General features: G+C 55.0%; 1 protein-coding gene across 3 annotated transcripts in view; it reads right to left on the bottom strand.

The window, feature by feature from the left end:
• Positions 1-13,597, bottom strand: part of CDH23 (cadherin related 23) — a gene marked incomplete at its 5' end in the record, with an annotated part of 434,991 nt that overhangs the window by 65,668 nt on the left and 355,726 nt on the right. For all 3 annotated transcript variants that reach the window (XM_082407240.1, XM_082407239.1, XM_082407238.1), the window contains 5 exons: positions 4,924-5,151; positions 6,291-6,419; positions 7,343-7,471; positions 8,556-8,705; positions 12,864-12,965. In XM_082407240.1, coding sequence (XP_082263366.1) covers positions 4,924-5,151; positions 6,291-6,419; positions 7,343-7,471; positions 8,556-8,705; positions 12,864-12,965 — 738 coding nt within the window. The remainder of the gene's footprint in view (positions 1-4,923; positions 5,152-6,290; positions 6,420-7,342; positions 7,472-8,555; positions 8,706-12,863; positions 12,966-13,597) is intronic.

Genomic DNA, 13,597 nt, shown 5'->3' with positions numbered 1-13,597 from the left:
AGTTGCATGTGTAGCATTTGAGCAGCTGCAGAACACTCTCAAGAAGCAGGGCTACGGGAAGGGTCTGAATTTAATCATGCTGGGCCAGAGAAGGCCGACTTACTTGGTGTGCAGCACAGGGAAGGGCCGGGCTGGGGTTTCCTGAGCTTGAGCCAGGGGAAGCAGGCTTCACAAACAGCAGCAGGGTCCAAGTTTAATAAACAGAGGAGCCTCAGCTCTAAAACTATGAGGTGAGTTGCCAAGAGCAGCATCCCCTGCTCACAGACTTTCATGGGGCTGTTGCTGGCGACTCTTGTACCAGAAGCGGGTGGTGGGAGATTTTCTGTCTTTCTGCCTGGACAGGTGTCTTCTGCAGGTCCCCACCAGCCTGAGAAGCCAGGGCTGGTTATCTGGGATTGCTAACCTCTGGCTGTGATTCGCATGGCAGGGAGGCCCCCCTCGGGAACCTCCGTCTCCCCATCCCCCTGCCAAGGTACCTCTGTGCCTGGGGCTCAGCTCCTGACCTCCCAGTTGCCTTCCGTCCTTCCTCCCTGGGCCCAGCCCTTCCTCTTGCAGGGGTCTCCTGACGGCCACTTGGACCCCTCCCCCAAGCCTGCCCTCCCTGTCTGTGGCCTGGAGCGAGGCAGAGGGCCGAGGCTGTACTACGACTTCCCCTCCTGGGTGCACACCATTGTGTGACAGGCCTAGGCTGGCCCGGATGCCACTTGCAGCCCAGCTGTTCTGAGCTCTGGGTGATACGGGGCTGAGAGCTGGGTGGGTATGGCCTGGGCTACTTGCAGGAATATTCTGCTCTCAGGAAACTGTGGGGGAGGGGACCCTAGGGAGAAAAGAAGAGATGGGAGGCCTCGGATATAGGATTTCTCTTGGTTTTAGGGAGACTCTGTAGCCGAATCCCACCCCCACCCCTGCTTAGAAAGCCTCATCCTTTAAGACATGGATGCAAATGCCTTGTCCTGAACCTTCCCTGGCTCCTGGCTCTGACCTCCTAGCATTCTATCACATCCTAGAGTGTCAACTCTCTGTTATGTGTCCATTTCCCCCACTAACTGTAGGCTCCTTGAGGGCAGAGCTGTGTCCAACTCATTTCTGACTTCCTGGCCTCTAGCACAGGCCTGGCACATACTTGACGTTGAATGAATGAATGAAAGAATGAATGAATGAATAACTCTTACTTGCCCTTGTCCAACAGGAAGGCTGGTCCTGTGCCAGTGAGGGCTTGTTTGAACCAGGCAGGTACTTGTAGGTGGGAACAAGAGGACGGCGTGTGGGTCTGCCGGGCGTCTCTGGACAGATGTATGCACCCCTATTAAACCACGGTGACCTTTCTTGGAACCTCGAGATGGCTGGTCTGAGGCTTCTCAGGGCTCTGGCTGGTCTAGGAGATGCTGGAGTGATTCTACTTCCTCAACACTCAGCCAGTGAAATCTGCCCAAGAGCAGACAAGGTCCCTCCTCTGGTCACCTCTGGCTTGGGAGAACTCATGACCCCGGAGGGTTCACTGTCCAGAAGTAATTGTCTGGCCAGTGGCAGCAAACCTTCAAGGGTCCAGCACTCCTCAGAGACAAATGCCAATCATGGCGGGGCACTGGCTGTAGGGCCCTGGCTTAGCTGGGCCAGGAGGGAGTGGAGGGGGCACTTGGGAAAGTATTGGGACCGGCCCTTGGAGCCTGCCCCAGACAGAATGTGATGGGGAGGATATGTAGATACAGAGCCCTGCTCTGGGCTCTGAATGCTGCCACGGGTCTAGACTACCTGCAGCTCCCTGGACCCACCCTGGATTATCGCTTGCTCTTAGGTCTTTGTTCAGGTTGATGCCCAGTTCCAGAATATGCTTTCCCCCTTTGCTGTGCTAACTGTGACTGACTGACAAGACAGCCCAGGTGTCACCTGCCCCGGGAAGCCTTCCCCTAGGCCTTCTCGGTGCCCCATCTGCACCTTGGCCCTGCACAGGGATGTCCTCATCGCCTCCCTTACTCAGCTGCACTTCATCGTGGCAGGACCCGCACTGCCTTCATCTCTGTATCTCTGGGGCCTGGCACATAGAGGGTATTCAGGGAACACTGGCTGAATGAATAAATGAATAACTGAACAAATATGGTCCAGTGCTAAGTTCTCAACAATGCCCCTGTGGTCCCTGTAGTTCTTCACTGTGGTGTCGCCAACAAAAATCAAATAAAAGTGATCTTTTCCCATCATGAAGAAGCAGAAAAAAAATGGAAAGGATGGATACTTTTTGACTTAAAAGTTTTCTCCTTTAAATGTTTTTCCAGCTGGTACCTGATGCTGTTTGTCTGTATTATTATAGTATAGCCCAGGAACCATATACACACATATACATATACCCCATTCCTGATCTTGGTCATCCTGAAGTTCTTTTCTTGGAGCAGAGTTGGTGATGACCAAGATGAGGAAGGTAGACAAAGGGAGACTGCATTTCTCACCACCCAACTTCCCACACTCTTACCAAGGAGCTGGAACAGGCCAAGACCTGCTTCAAGGAGGGCCAGAATGTCAGGGGCCCGCGTGTGAGAAGGCAGTGCTCACAGGTCTCCACCAGGCTAGGGTGGATCTCTAAGGAGAGTTTGGTCAACAGATGAAACTTCTGGCCATGGGGACTAGTCCCAAGTTCTGCAGGGACTGCTTGGGGAGTGGTCCACCATTCGGGGTGGCTAACTGTGGCTAGGGTGATTTCACATTTCTCTAATTCTCATTTCTTCTGGGGACCAAAAGGAAACCAGATGTTGCCTCCCGAACTGAGGGTCTTAGAATATTACGGGTCTCACCATCTGCCTCCCTATAAAACTCTAAGACTATGGGTTATAGAGAAGGGTGGAGAGTGGGGGTAAGAGTGGTGTGTTCGCTGGCCTAGGTCAGGATGAAAAAGAGCAGCATGGCAGATGCTATGAGTTGCCCACCTCTTCTTCACTAACAGAGCCCTGCTTGTATTTGAGGCAGTGTTATACGTGGCCCCCAAGTAATTAGCCAAAGGGCAGAAGTGGCTTGCATAGCTCTTTTTTTTTTGTCATTTCCTGCCTTGAACTCTGACATGATCGCTAGAGCTATAGCAGCCATCTTGCAACCATGAAGGAAAGGCCAAGAAACATTAGCTCTGACATCACTGAGCATGAAACCAACGTTTGTAATTCTCTCTGGAATTGTTGTTATGTGAGAAAAATGCATTCTCATTTATTTACGAATCCATAGTTAAGTTTCTGTTACTTGTAGTCAAACACATCTGTAAATGCTATTGGAGAGATGACCAAGAAGATGATTCACTCTGAAGCTAGGTGCAGGTAGGGAGGGGTTATGTCAAAACTGAGTCCCTCCTTGTCGCCACAATAAATGATACCCCTACCTGTCCTCCTCTCAGTTAGTTACATGTGCCCCGTAAATGTGTCTCCGTTTGGCCCACTGGGTATGACTGGCTGAAGTGATTAGTATTATCCTGGACTTTTCAGAATGTGGTTTCCTGGGATTGATCCAATTCCACCATCCTCCCCAGAGACACTCCAGATAAAAAGCCCCGCCCAGACATGCTCTGATCCCACAGTCCACAGTGCCATTGCCAAAGGAGAGAGGTCCAACAGAGTCACCTTTTGGGGGCAGAAGGATAGAGCTGAGGCCTCATTTACAATCAGGGTCCCTAGGGTAGAGAGATTATACAAATGTCCCCAATCCTTACACTTCCCTGTATCTATACTCTTTGCAATGTGACTTTGCAGTTCATTCCTTCAAAAGAGAGAGTTTATTTCCCCACATTTTGAACCTGGGCTGGCCTTGTGACTTGCTTTGGCAAACAGAATGTGGCAGAAATAACCCTGTTCCAGTTCCAAGCCTGGGCCTTGAGAGGCCTTACATGCTTCTGCTCTTTCGCCCAGACCTTTTCTGGCTCGATGAGAACCAGCACTGACCAGCCTTCTGAAAGGGGAGAGACAGGTGGCCCAGTTGCCCTGTTATCCCAACTGATGGGCAGCCAACCCCCAAAAGAACAGCCATCCAACCGACACACAGCTGCCCATGCACACATGTGGGAGCCCAGCTGACAGCAGAAGAACCACCCAGCTAAGCCAGGTCTCAATTGCCAGCCTGCAGAATTGGAGCTAAGTCAATGGTTGTTTTATGCCTCTCTGTTTGGTTTATAATGCAGGGTTATTGTGGCGATAGATAGCTGATACACTCCTCCTCCTCGTGGTTTACCAAGTGCTTCCACAGACAAGAGCTAATTCAATTCCCCAAACACCACCTATGAAGGAGATATTATCTCTCTTACAGATGACAAAACCAGTTTTCAGAGAGGTTCTGACTTGCTCACAATCATGAAGCCAGCTTACAGTAGACATCGTCATCCCCCAGCCCATCACCCCACACAGTGGCATCACCATCCAGCCCTGCAGGCCCCGCCTCCTTCTGCAACTTTGTGGACTTTGCACATTGCCTTGGGCAGCGGCCCCACCCATTCACGCATCAGACTGGACCATGGACATCAGCCCTTTCCGACCCTAATGTGTTGCCACAGCGTGTCACACCAACATGATGCAGGGGAAGAGGCCAGAGGGCACCTTTTCCCATTTGGCACAGAGGCCCCACAGGTACACGGCACAGCTTGGCAGGCGGAGTTGGGGCTAGCCAGGCCCTGAGGTTCAGGCTCAATCTGTACCATTCCATAGAGCTGCACTGGGCAAGCAAACACAGCTAAATAGAGTCTGAGTGGCTGCAGAGGTGGGTGAACCGACACCCTAGCTTGGCACACACTGGCCCTCTGTAAATACTCGTAGGCTGATGGACTCAAGGCGCGATAAAGGAGTTGTGGAGGACTCATCGGCGCGTGGCATTCCACTCCCACCCATCTCATCCCTGTCACACAGAAGGCGGAGCTGCCCCTCTCCCACCCTCCTCTCCCCGAGGCCACCCCCCATCACTCACCGACAGGGTAGGGGTGCCCTCGTCCTCCACGGTGACCACCAGGTGGTAGAAGCTCTGGCGCTCGCGGTCGGGTGGTGCAGGCCGCGTGGCAATCTCGCCACTGATGCGGTCCATGCGGAAGGTCATGTCCTCATTGCCCCCAGTGATGTAGTAGGACAGGACGCTGTTGATCCCGATGTCACGGTCAGTGGCTCTCACCTGGACCACAGCGGTACCCCCGCCCACATTCTGGGGGGAGAGCAGGAGAGTGGTCATTCTGGATTCAAGGCCTTTGGGGCAAAGTCTAGCTCCTGTTCCTGAGAGCCCAAGGGCTGCACCTGGACCTCTAGAAAGCTCTGCTCTGACTACCCTGGGGCAACGATGAGGAAGATAAAGATGACGGTGGCAAACATTCTGTGGGTATCTACTACATGCCGGGGGCCTGAGTTAACTCCTCTCTATAATGCTACAGATTAGGTCAACCCCATTTACAGATGAGAAAACTGAGGTGCCAGGAAGGAATGTGTGCAAATCACACAGCCAGTCAGTGGGAGAGCCAGGTTCTGAATTGAGGGAGGCCTTCAAGAACGTCCAACTGGGCATGATACCCAGCAGTGCCTGGGCAAAAATTCTCCTGACATGACTCAATCCTATTATTGAGTAATACACGAGCTGTTTTTACAGATATCGGAAACAAACTTATGGTTGCCAAAGGGGAAATGTGGGGGGAACGGATAAATCAGGAACTTGGGATTAACATGTACACACTACTATATATAAGCTAGATAATCAACAAGGACCTACTGTATAGCACAGGTTATCAATATTCTGTGATAACCTATATAAGAAACTGAAAAAGAATGAATACATGTATAACTGAATCCCTTTGCTGTATACCTGAAACTAATACAACATTGTAAATCAACTATACTCCAATAACATTTTTTAAAAATGAGCTGTTTTATTTAAAAGCAGCTCTCCCAGGGTAAACCTCTGTTTCCTGTTGATGGTGAAAGGCCACTTTCTTCTTTCCCTCTCCTTTCCAGCCAAACCACAAAAGGTTACCACATTCCAGGACCTGGCCTAGGTGTTAGGGATAGAATCATGAATGAGTAAGCCACATCTCCATCCCTGTGATCTGAGAAACTATGGGCCAGGCAGATATTTATGCGTTTTTTTTTTTTTTTTTCTTTTGGCCACACCACGTGGGATCTTAGTTCCCCGACCAGGGATCGAACCTGCGCCCCCTGCAGTGGAAGCATGGCGTCTTAACCACTGGACCGCCAGGGAAGTCCCCAGGCAGATATTTAAACAGGTGCTTCATGGTCAGCTCACACCCAATGTCCACTCCAGACGTCCAGCTATATGGGCACCAGAGCCACCCTCACCTCGTTGACGCTGACATTGTATCCAAAGGGGCTCTCGATCACCGGGGGGTTGTCATTGACATCCAGGATGGTCACCTGCAGGATGTGGTCCTTCTTCCGTGGAGGGGTGCCACGGTCGGATGCCACAACCTGCGAGGAGGGGGATGACTGGAGTCAGGGCTAAAAGGATCAGGAATATGGAGTCCAAATGGGCTGTCTGCTCAGTGGGCTGGGGGACTGAGAGGCTAGAGAGACTTGCTGGCCCATCCCTGCCCCCTGCCCCTTGGGGTCTCCACAAGGCCTTCAACTTCTGCCCCATGCTGCAAACAATCGTTGCCCAATACTTCTCTGTTTGGTAACCGTCCTTTGCAATCTGACTCCGATGTGCACGGTCTTTACCTCCCCATCCTGACCCTGACTGTGACCCTGGGCCTGCAACCAGACCCAGGGCTCCTGCCTTTAGCTTCAAGACCTCTGTTCCATGCACTCAGACCTGGTCTCTGGCAAATAGAGGAACAGTCTCAAATAATCTTTTTGGCAATGAGCTAGAGTCCTAACCATAGCCTGAGCCTGTCCCTAGGAGCCCTGATGTTTCCTGGAGGCCTGTAGAAAGTGTTCTAGAGCTCAGACCCCTGCAGAAGCATGGCCCTGGGGTCCCCAGAGACCCCTCAGGAAACATGGTAGTCTCAGCAATTCAGCAATAGTGGTGGCCTTCGTTATTCCTCACCTCAGCAGAGGAAGCCAGGTTTTTCTGCCCATGGCACAAGAGGGGAAACTGAGGCCCAGACAGAGTAAACAACTTGCCCAAGGTCACGCTATGTCTGTGGAGGAGTCGGCTCTATCAGCTGCCAGGCTTTCTCTCCTGGCTCTGGCAGCAGGCACAGACACCTCTGCTGTTTCCTGCTCTGGGTCCAGAAACCCCTTCCAGGATGCCCTTTCCGGGTCAGCCTCACTCACGCCCTTGGTCCTAAGGGGTGCTGCCTGCCCACGGCACTTGGTGACAGCAGGAAGCTGACAGCCAGGGCGTGCTGATGGGCTGAGCTCTCTTGGGATGGAAGGCAGTTGGTGCTCACCTTGAGGATGTAGTGGCCCAGCTCTTCTCTGTCCAGGGGTCTGGCCACAAACACTTCGCCAATGGAGTCGTTGGTGGTGATGATCTCAAAGGCCCCGGCAATGTTGCCAGAGACCAGGGAGAAGATCACCTGTAAGGGAAGAGAGAGGATGAGGGGCGAGGGGTGAAGAAGTGGGGAGGACAAGCGGCTGGCCAGGCCAAGGAGCACTCTGCTCAGCCTGGGAGATGGAGAAGAATGTGTTTTATTCAGAAGCGGTTACATCCTTCAAAATGGGGGTGGCAGGTCCACAGAGCGGGTGCAGGGCCTATGACAGGCTAGGGCTTGGGGGGATGCGAGCATACTGGCCTGGGGCCAGGTGCGAGTCCCACCACATGAGATTTCCCAGGGCGGGGAAGCACTGAGCCCCCCTGCGAGCAGCAGGCACGGCCCTGGTGTCACGTGGGCTCTGCTCGGCTCTCACAGCAACCCTATCAAAGGGAGCTGTTCTCTTCAGCTCAGCGAGGAGGCTCAGGAACAAGAAGTCACTGGCAAGGTCACACAGCTTGCAAGTGCCCAAGGGAACAAGGATTTGAACCCATAGGCTTCCAACTCCAGAGCCAGCATCTCTTGGCCCCCTAGGGGTGTGCAAGCATTTAAAACCCAGTGGAAACCTCCTCAAACACACCTCCATTTGTAGGACAGGTCAAAGTGGTGTGAAGACTGGTGTGCTCTGTCACCCCTCTTCCCTGTGCTCTGGGGGTGCCCAAACCTGCACTGGTGGGGAGCACTTCTTGCCAGGGGACAGGGAGGGGGGCCTGAGAAGCAGGGGAGGAGGAGTGTGATCTCTTGGGGCCCCGGGTCCTCGTGGGGAGGGCTGGCCCAGGGCTGGCACATAGGGGTGAGATGCTTGTCGTTTGTGAATGAGGTGACCAAGGAGTCACTGGGGAAATTAAACCCCCTCTGTGTTCAGCTTGCCGCGGGGACTGAGCCGTGGCCAGCCTTGGGCCTCGTGTTCCCTGGACGCAGGCAGGGCTGACAGCTTGCACAGCTCTGTCTCCTTCCCTGGACCGTGGACTGCGGTGAGGGCAGGGCGGACCCGCTCAGGGCCCGGCAGAGCCTGGATGACCCGGCTTCCTGCTCAGGGAGGGGATGGCTTTGGCGGTCCCCTCCGGCTGAGGGGCTGTGGGAGCCCCTACTGACAGGGCAGATCTGGACTATTCCACTTGGTGCCCACCTGCCCGTTGCTGCCGGCGTCGGGGTCCCGGGCCTTGACAATGGCCACGCGCTGGCCCACGGGGCAGTCCTCGGGCACACTGACGGCTGAGTCGGACGTGAAGTCGAACCGGGGGCTGTTGTCATTCTCGTCCAGCACAGTGATGTAGACCTGGGTGTGAACATGGCCAGAGACCTCCCACCTTCTTCCCCTCCCTGACCCCAAACACAGGGTCCCATCGTGGGCCCAGGGGGGACCGGACCTCCAATCAGTTCTAGAAGGTCAGCAAGCTTTCAGAACCTGCCTAGGCCAACCCTGACTTTACACAGAGGCCCTGAGCGCATTTCTTCTGAAAGTCTGGTGGGGGAGGGCTGCACACACTCAAATGCTGGGGCCTGGCGGGCGGAACTCAGAGGTGGTGGGGCCTTGGAGAACAGGAAGGCATGGGCCCTGGTTAAAGGAAACGGAGGCTACTCGGCTCCAGATCCGTGAGGGTGTGTCAGCCTGGCACTGGCAGAGCTTCCTGTTTTTCAAAAGGAACTAGGAATCCAGATTTTTATGTGGAATTAGGTGGTGATAGTAAAAAAAATTTTTTTGTGCGGGCCAGCTAAAACACATCTGGCAACCAGATACTGCCCAAAGGCCTCTTCACTTGCACCTTTAGATTAGAAGGAAGGAAACAGGGCTCAGGAGCAGGAGAGGGGTCACAAGGTGGCTTGGTGGTCCCAGTGGGGAGAAGGCAGATGGGGAAGAGAGGGGAATTTCCAGCTACCAGATAAAAACAGGGAACATGCAAGTTGCACGCAAAGAGCACATTGTTTTGTGTCTGCAGCTCAGGCTTCTCCTGCAGGATTTGAATAGCAAGCCTGGAGAGAAGGCCTGGCTGGGGGTGCAGCTTCCAGCCCATGGATGGCCATGGGCCATGCAGCCAGAGTCGTAGGTACCCCTCGGGTTCACTGATGAGGGGATTGCAGTGTTGGGGGAGGGGAGGAGGCTCAGGTTCTAGCAATCCCAAGCCAGGCCTTCTCCCACCACCCTGCTCCAGGCCAGATCCCATCCTCTCCTTCCCCAGGCCTGGGGCTCCGGGGCTGCCAGGCCTACCTGCCTCCTGGTGTGCACAGGACTCCATGGGGAGCCTGTGGAACCTCACCACGATTCAGAGAAGATTCCGCTTCATCCTCCCTCCCTCCTAATCAGGACTATCCCCTTCTCAGTTCTAGCCACGCTTCCATATTTCAGGCAGCTGTCAGAACTGTAGGCGACAAACCCAGGCTTCACAGCAGGACCAACTTTACCACTTACTAGCTGTGTGCTTTGGCAAAAGTTATTCAACCTCTCTGATTTTTCATTTCCTCAGATGAAAGTAGGAACGAGAACACCTACGGAATCAAGATGCTGGAAGGAATAAATGAGCCAACAAATGTGGTCTTTGTCCTGCTTCTGGCCTGGCAGACAGGCAGGATCTCACCTGCCAAGACGCTGCCCACCCATCATAAATTTTGGTCACGGAGTTCTGTGGAGTACCGGAGCCCCAGTCTGCTCACCCGTGACATAGGCATAATAATGTCTACCACCCTGTTCTCAGGGAGAAAACAAACAAGCCCCCCGCAATCTGATCCCTCCCAAACTCTCTCACTCTGGTCAAGGCCTTGTTGGGACTCTGCATGCTTCCTCCCACCACAGGGCCTCTGCACCTGCTGTTCCCTCTGCCTGAAATGCTCTTCCTTCTCTACTGTGTAAACTCCTATGCTTTCTGAGGAGCTCAGCTTGAGTCACTTCCTCTGGGAAGCCCTCCTTGATTTCCCCGATGTCTTGTTATCCACTCTCTCGTGGCATATATTTATTGGCGTGGTAATTTGATCAGTGTCTTTCCCCCACTCTATCTTATGCCTGTGAAGGCAGAAGCCACGTCTGATTTTGGTTTCCCACTGTATGTACCCTGAGCCCAACCCAGAGCCTGGCACACAGTAGGTGCTCCCTCCACGTTTGCTATTCTGATGAGGTGCTCCCAGCAGTGGGGAGTCTGCATCAGTGAGTGAGTTAGGAAGGCAGGCACCAAGATCTACGGGAATGAGCTATGGGCCTGTGTCCCCACCCAGGGTCTCAGGGCCCAAATCTGCCTCCCCGATCCCTCAAAAGCCCGGGGGTGTTACTCAGAGCTCCTACGGCTCTGAGTAACCCCCCAGCCACCCCCGCCCAGCCTGCCCCTTCTGCTGCCTCCCCACCCCTCTCGGGGCCACGGGGGCTGCTGGGGCTGAGGAGGAGTCAGGTGTAGGTGAGCTGTGGTTTGGGGGTTCCGGCCTCGCAGAGGAAATGGTGGTGCCTTTAAAAGGCCCCTCAGCTTGCCTCCACCCTGGCACCTCCAACAAGTTTGGGACTGACAGGGCTGGTGTATCTGGGGCAGTGGCCCCTGGGAGCCTCTGAGAGGAAGCCAGGGCAGAACAAAGAGGGGTGGGTCCTGCTTCCTGGAAGAGGGTGAAGGGACTGTGGCAATACAGGGGCCCACGTAGGAGTGTGCGTTCTGAAACGCCCCCGCCAGCCCCAGCACAGGAAGCGGCTGCCTGGTCCACGAGGGGCTTCGGCAGCCTCGGGAGGGACAGCCCTACTGCTCACCAGGCTCCAGCTGGCCTCAATCCCCCGACTCCGCACAACGGGGGCGAGGGGAGACTGGGCCCATTTTATGGATGAGGCTGCTGAGGCTTGTGAGAGGGCTCCATTCAACCCGAGCCTTAGATCCTCTGGTGGGGAAGACCAGGAGCCCCGCCACGAGCTGTGGGACACAGGGCACCTGCCCACCGTCTGCCACCTAGGGGCTCTGCTCACTGGCTGCCCTCAGGGACCTGGGGGGTCGAGGGGAGCTGTGTGGGCTCACTGCTGCTCGCCGCCTCACTCACCCCAGGCTCGCCCCGTGGATGGAGGGGCCTTTTGGGTACGGCCAGGCCACAACCCGGGCCACTGGAGCCGGCACCCTGAGGGAGCCATGGGGCACAGGATGCCAAACAGCTGCATTTGGCTCTTAGCCTGGACACCGGGTTGGTCTATCCCTTTAGGCTAAGGTGAAAAGGACTCAGCAGGGGTGAAAACGTGGCTGTAACCAAGGCTGATAATGAGCTGGACACCCATGTGGTCTACAGATGGCCTCAGACCTGTCTGGCTGGGGCCCAAGCCGAATCGATTGTTAAATGTTCTCATTATCACCGCAGGATTCCACCCCATGACCCGCCCCTGGGGCCCACCTTCATATCCACCCCTAGCCTGAGGTCACCACTTCTCTACCCTTCTAGGAATCTTGTCTGCACCTCTGACCTCAGCAGTCACCCTCCCCGAAGTTCACAAGGTCTCTGTGCCATTACTTAGAGCCCTCAAGGGCAGTGGCTCACACCATATGCCCACTGCTGCCCTTGCCCAGCTCCCCTGGCCCTGGTGCCCCACTTCACACGACTACTGTCACATACTCCTTACACTGACCCCAAGAGAGGGAAGGGGTTCCCCTTACAGACCCCGCTCCCATCACCCCTCCTAGTTTACAAAGGCTTCCTATCTGCCATCTCCATCACATCCTCTGAGGAAGGCAGGGCAGTTGGTATGATACCCACTTTAGACCCGAGGAAAGGAAGCACAGAGAGGTTGAGCAATTAGCCTTGTCACACAGCCGCTGAGAAGTAGAGCTGGGATGAGGCCTCAGTGTTCCCTCCACTGGGTGTTCCACATACTCCTTGTTAGTGCAACGCCCACCCCAGGACCCACTGGCGGGGCTTGACAGGACAAGGAGGGCAGAGGGGACAGAGCTGGATGTGGAGTTCGTGCTCCGGAGGGGCCTGGGCTCAGGTGTGAGAGTGGCTGGGCGGGGGAGTTTGGGAGGGGTCTGAGCAGGGACCAGCTGCAGTCCTGTCCACGTGCCCTCTCCCCCAGGAGAGGCAGGAAGGCCCAGCGCCACACAGGGCCCAAGCCAGCACTGGCCACAGACAACCCACAGGGGAGGGCACCAGTCCACGGGCTACTCACCTTCTGTAGGCAGAGGCGGCAGGAGGCGGCCAAGGGAGAGAAAAGGCAAAGATGCAGGCGGTTAGCAGCCCCAGCTCTTCCAGCCCTGCTCCAAGCAGCGGTCTGCGGAGGATGCCTCCCCTCCCCCACCCATCTGAGGTCTCAGCCCTGCCCAGGCTGCCCGGGAAGGTGTGGCATGGCCGGCTGCAGTGCCATCCCTGGGCTACCTAAACCCTCACCCACTGCCTGCCTGCATGTTGGGTGGCTGGTGAAGATGTCAGTCTGGGGGGACTTGGAGCGGTGATAGGCTGTACCCGTGGGGCTCTGGGCCGGGGATCCACTCACCACGGTGGAGTCCACCTTGGGGCCGCCGTCGTCTGCCACCACCGTCAAGGTGTAGAAGTCACCTTTCTCCCGGTCCACCAGGCCCTTGACGGTGATCACACCCTGCAGGGAGGGGGTCAGATGGGCAATGACATCGTATCCCAAGCAGTCCTGTGCCCTGGCCAAACTAGACTCCTTGCCAGCCCTGGACATTCTGTCCACTTCCCCACCTTCACGTTACTCCCTCTGCTGGCATAACTTCTCCGTGAAGCTCTGTCCGCTGAAACCCTACTTCTCTCTCAATCCCACTCGGAAATTACCTCTTCCATGCAGGCTTCCCGCTTCCCCAGCCAGGTACGATCACTCTCTTTATTTGGGCCCCAGAGGCGCTCCATTACACCTCTACTGTAGATCTATTCATATCTTCCCTTGTGATGCTCTGATCTGCATCCTTGATTATTCCCACTTCGACTCCTAGCCTGAGAGCTCTTTGAGGGCTGCAAAGGGTCTTGTTCATCTCTGTGTCCCCAGCATGCCCCGGAACAAGGCCTGGCACATTGTAGCAATTACTACCTTGCTTATTTTCAAAGACGGGATTCTGAGAGAAAACACACTAACGCAAAGATGGAGGAGTAAGATCCAGGCAGTAGATAAGACATCGCTGCACCAGACACCTAACTAAGACTAGCTGCTGCAGTGAAGCATGAAATTTATATCTGAGCCACAGTAAAAAGGGAAACACGATGACTTGCACA

Source organism: Balaenoptera borealis (genome assembly GCF_965194805.1).
Source record: "Balaenoptera borealis genome assembly, chromosome: 10".
Taxonomy (NCBI): Eukaryota; Metazoa; Chordata; class Mammalia; order Artiodactyla; family Balaenopteridae; genus Balaenoptera; species Balaenoptera borealis.
The sequence above is the reverse complement of the archived record's forward strand: the minus strand, read 5'-3'. Positions and strand labels throughout refer to the sequence as shown.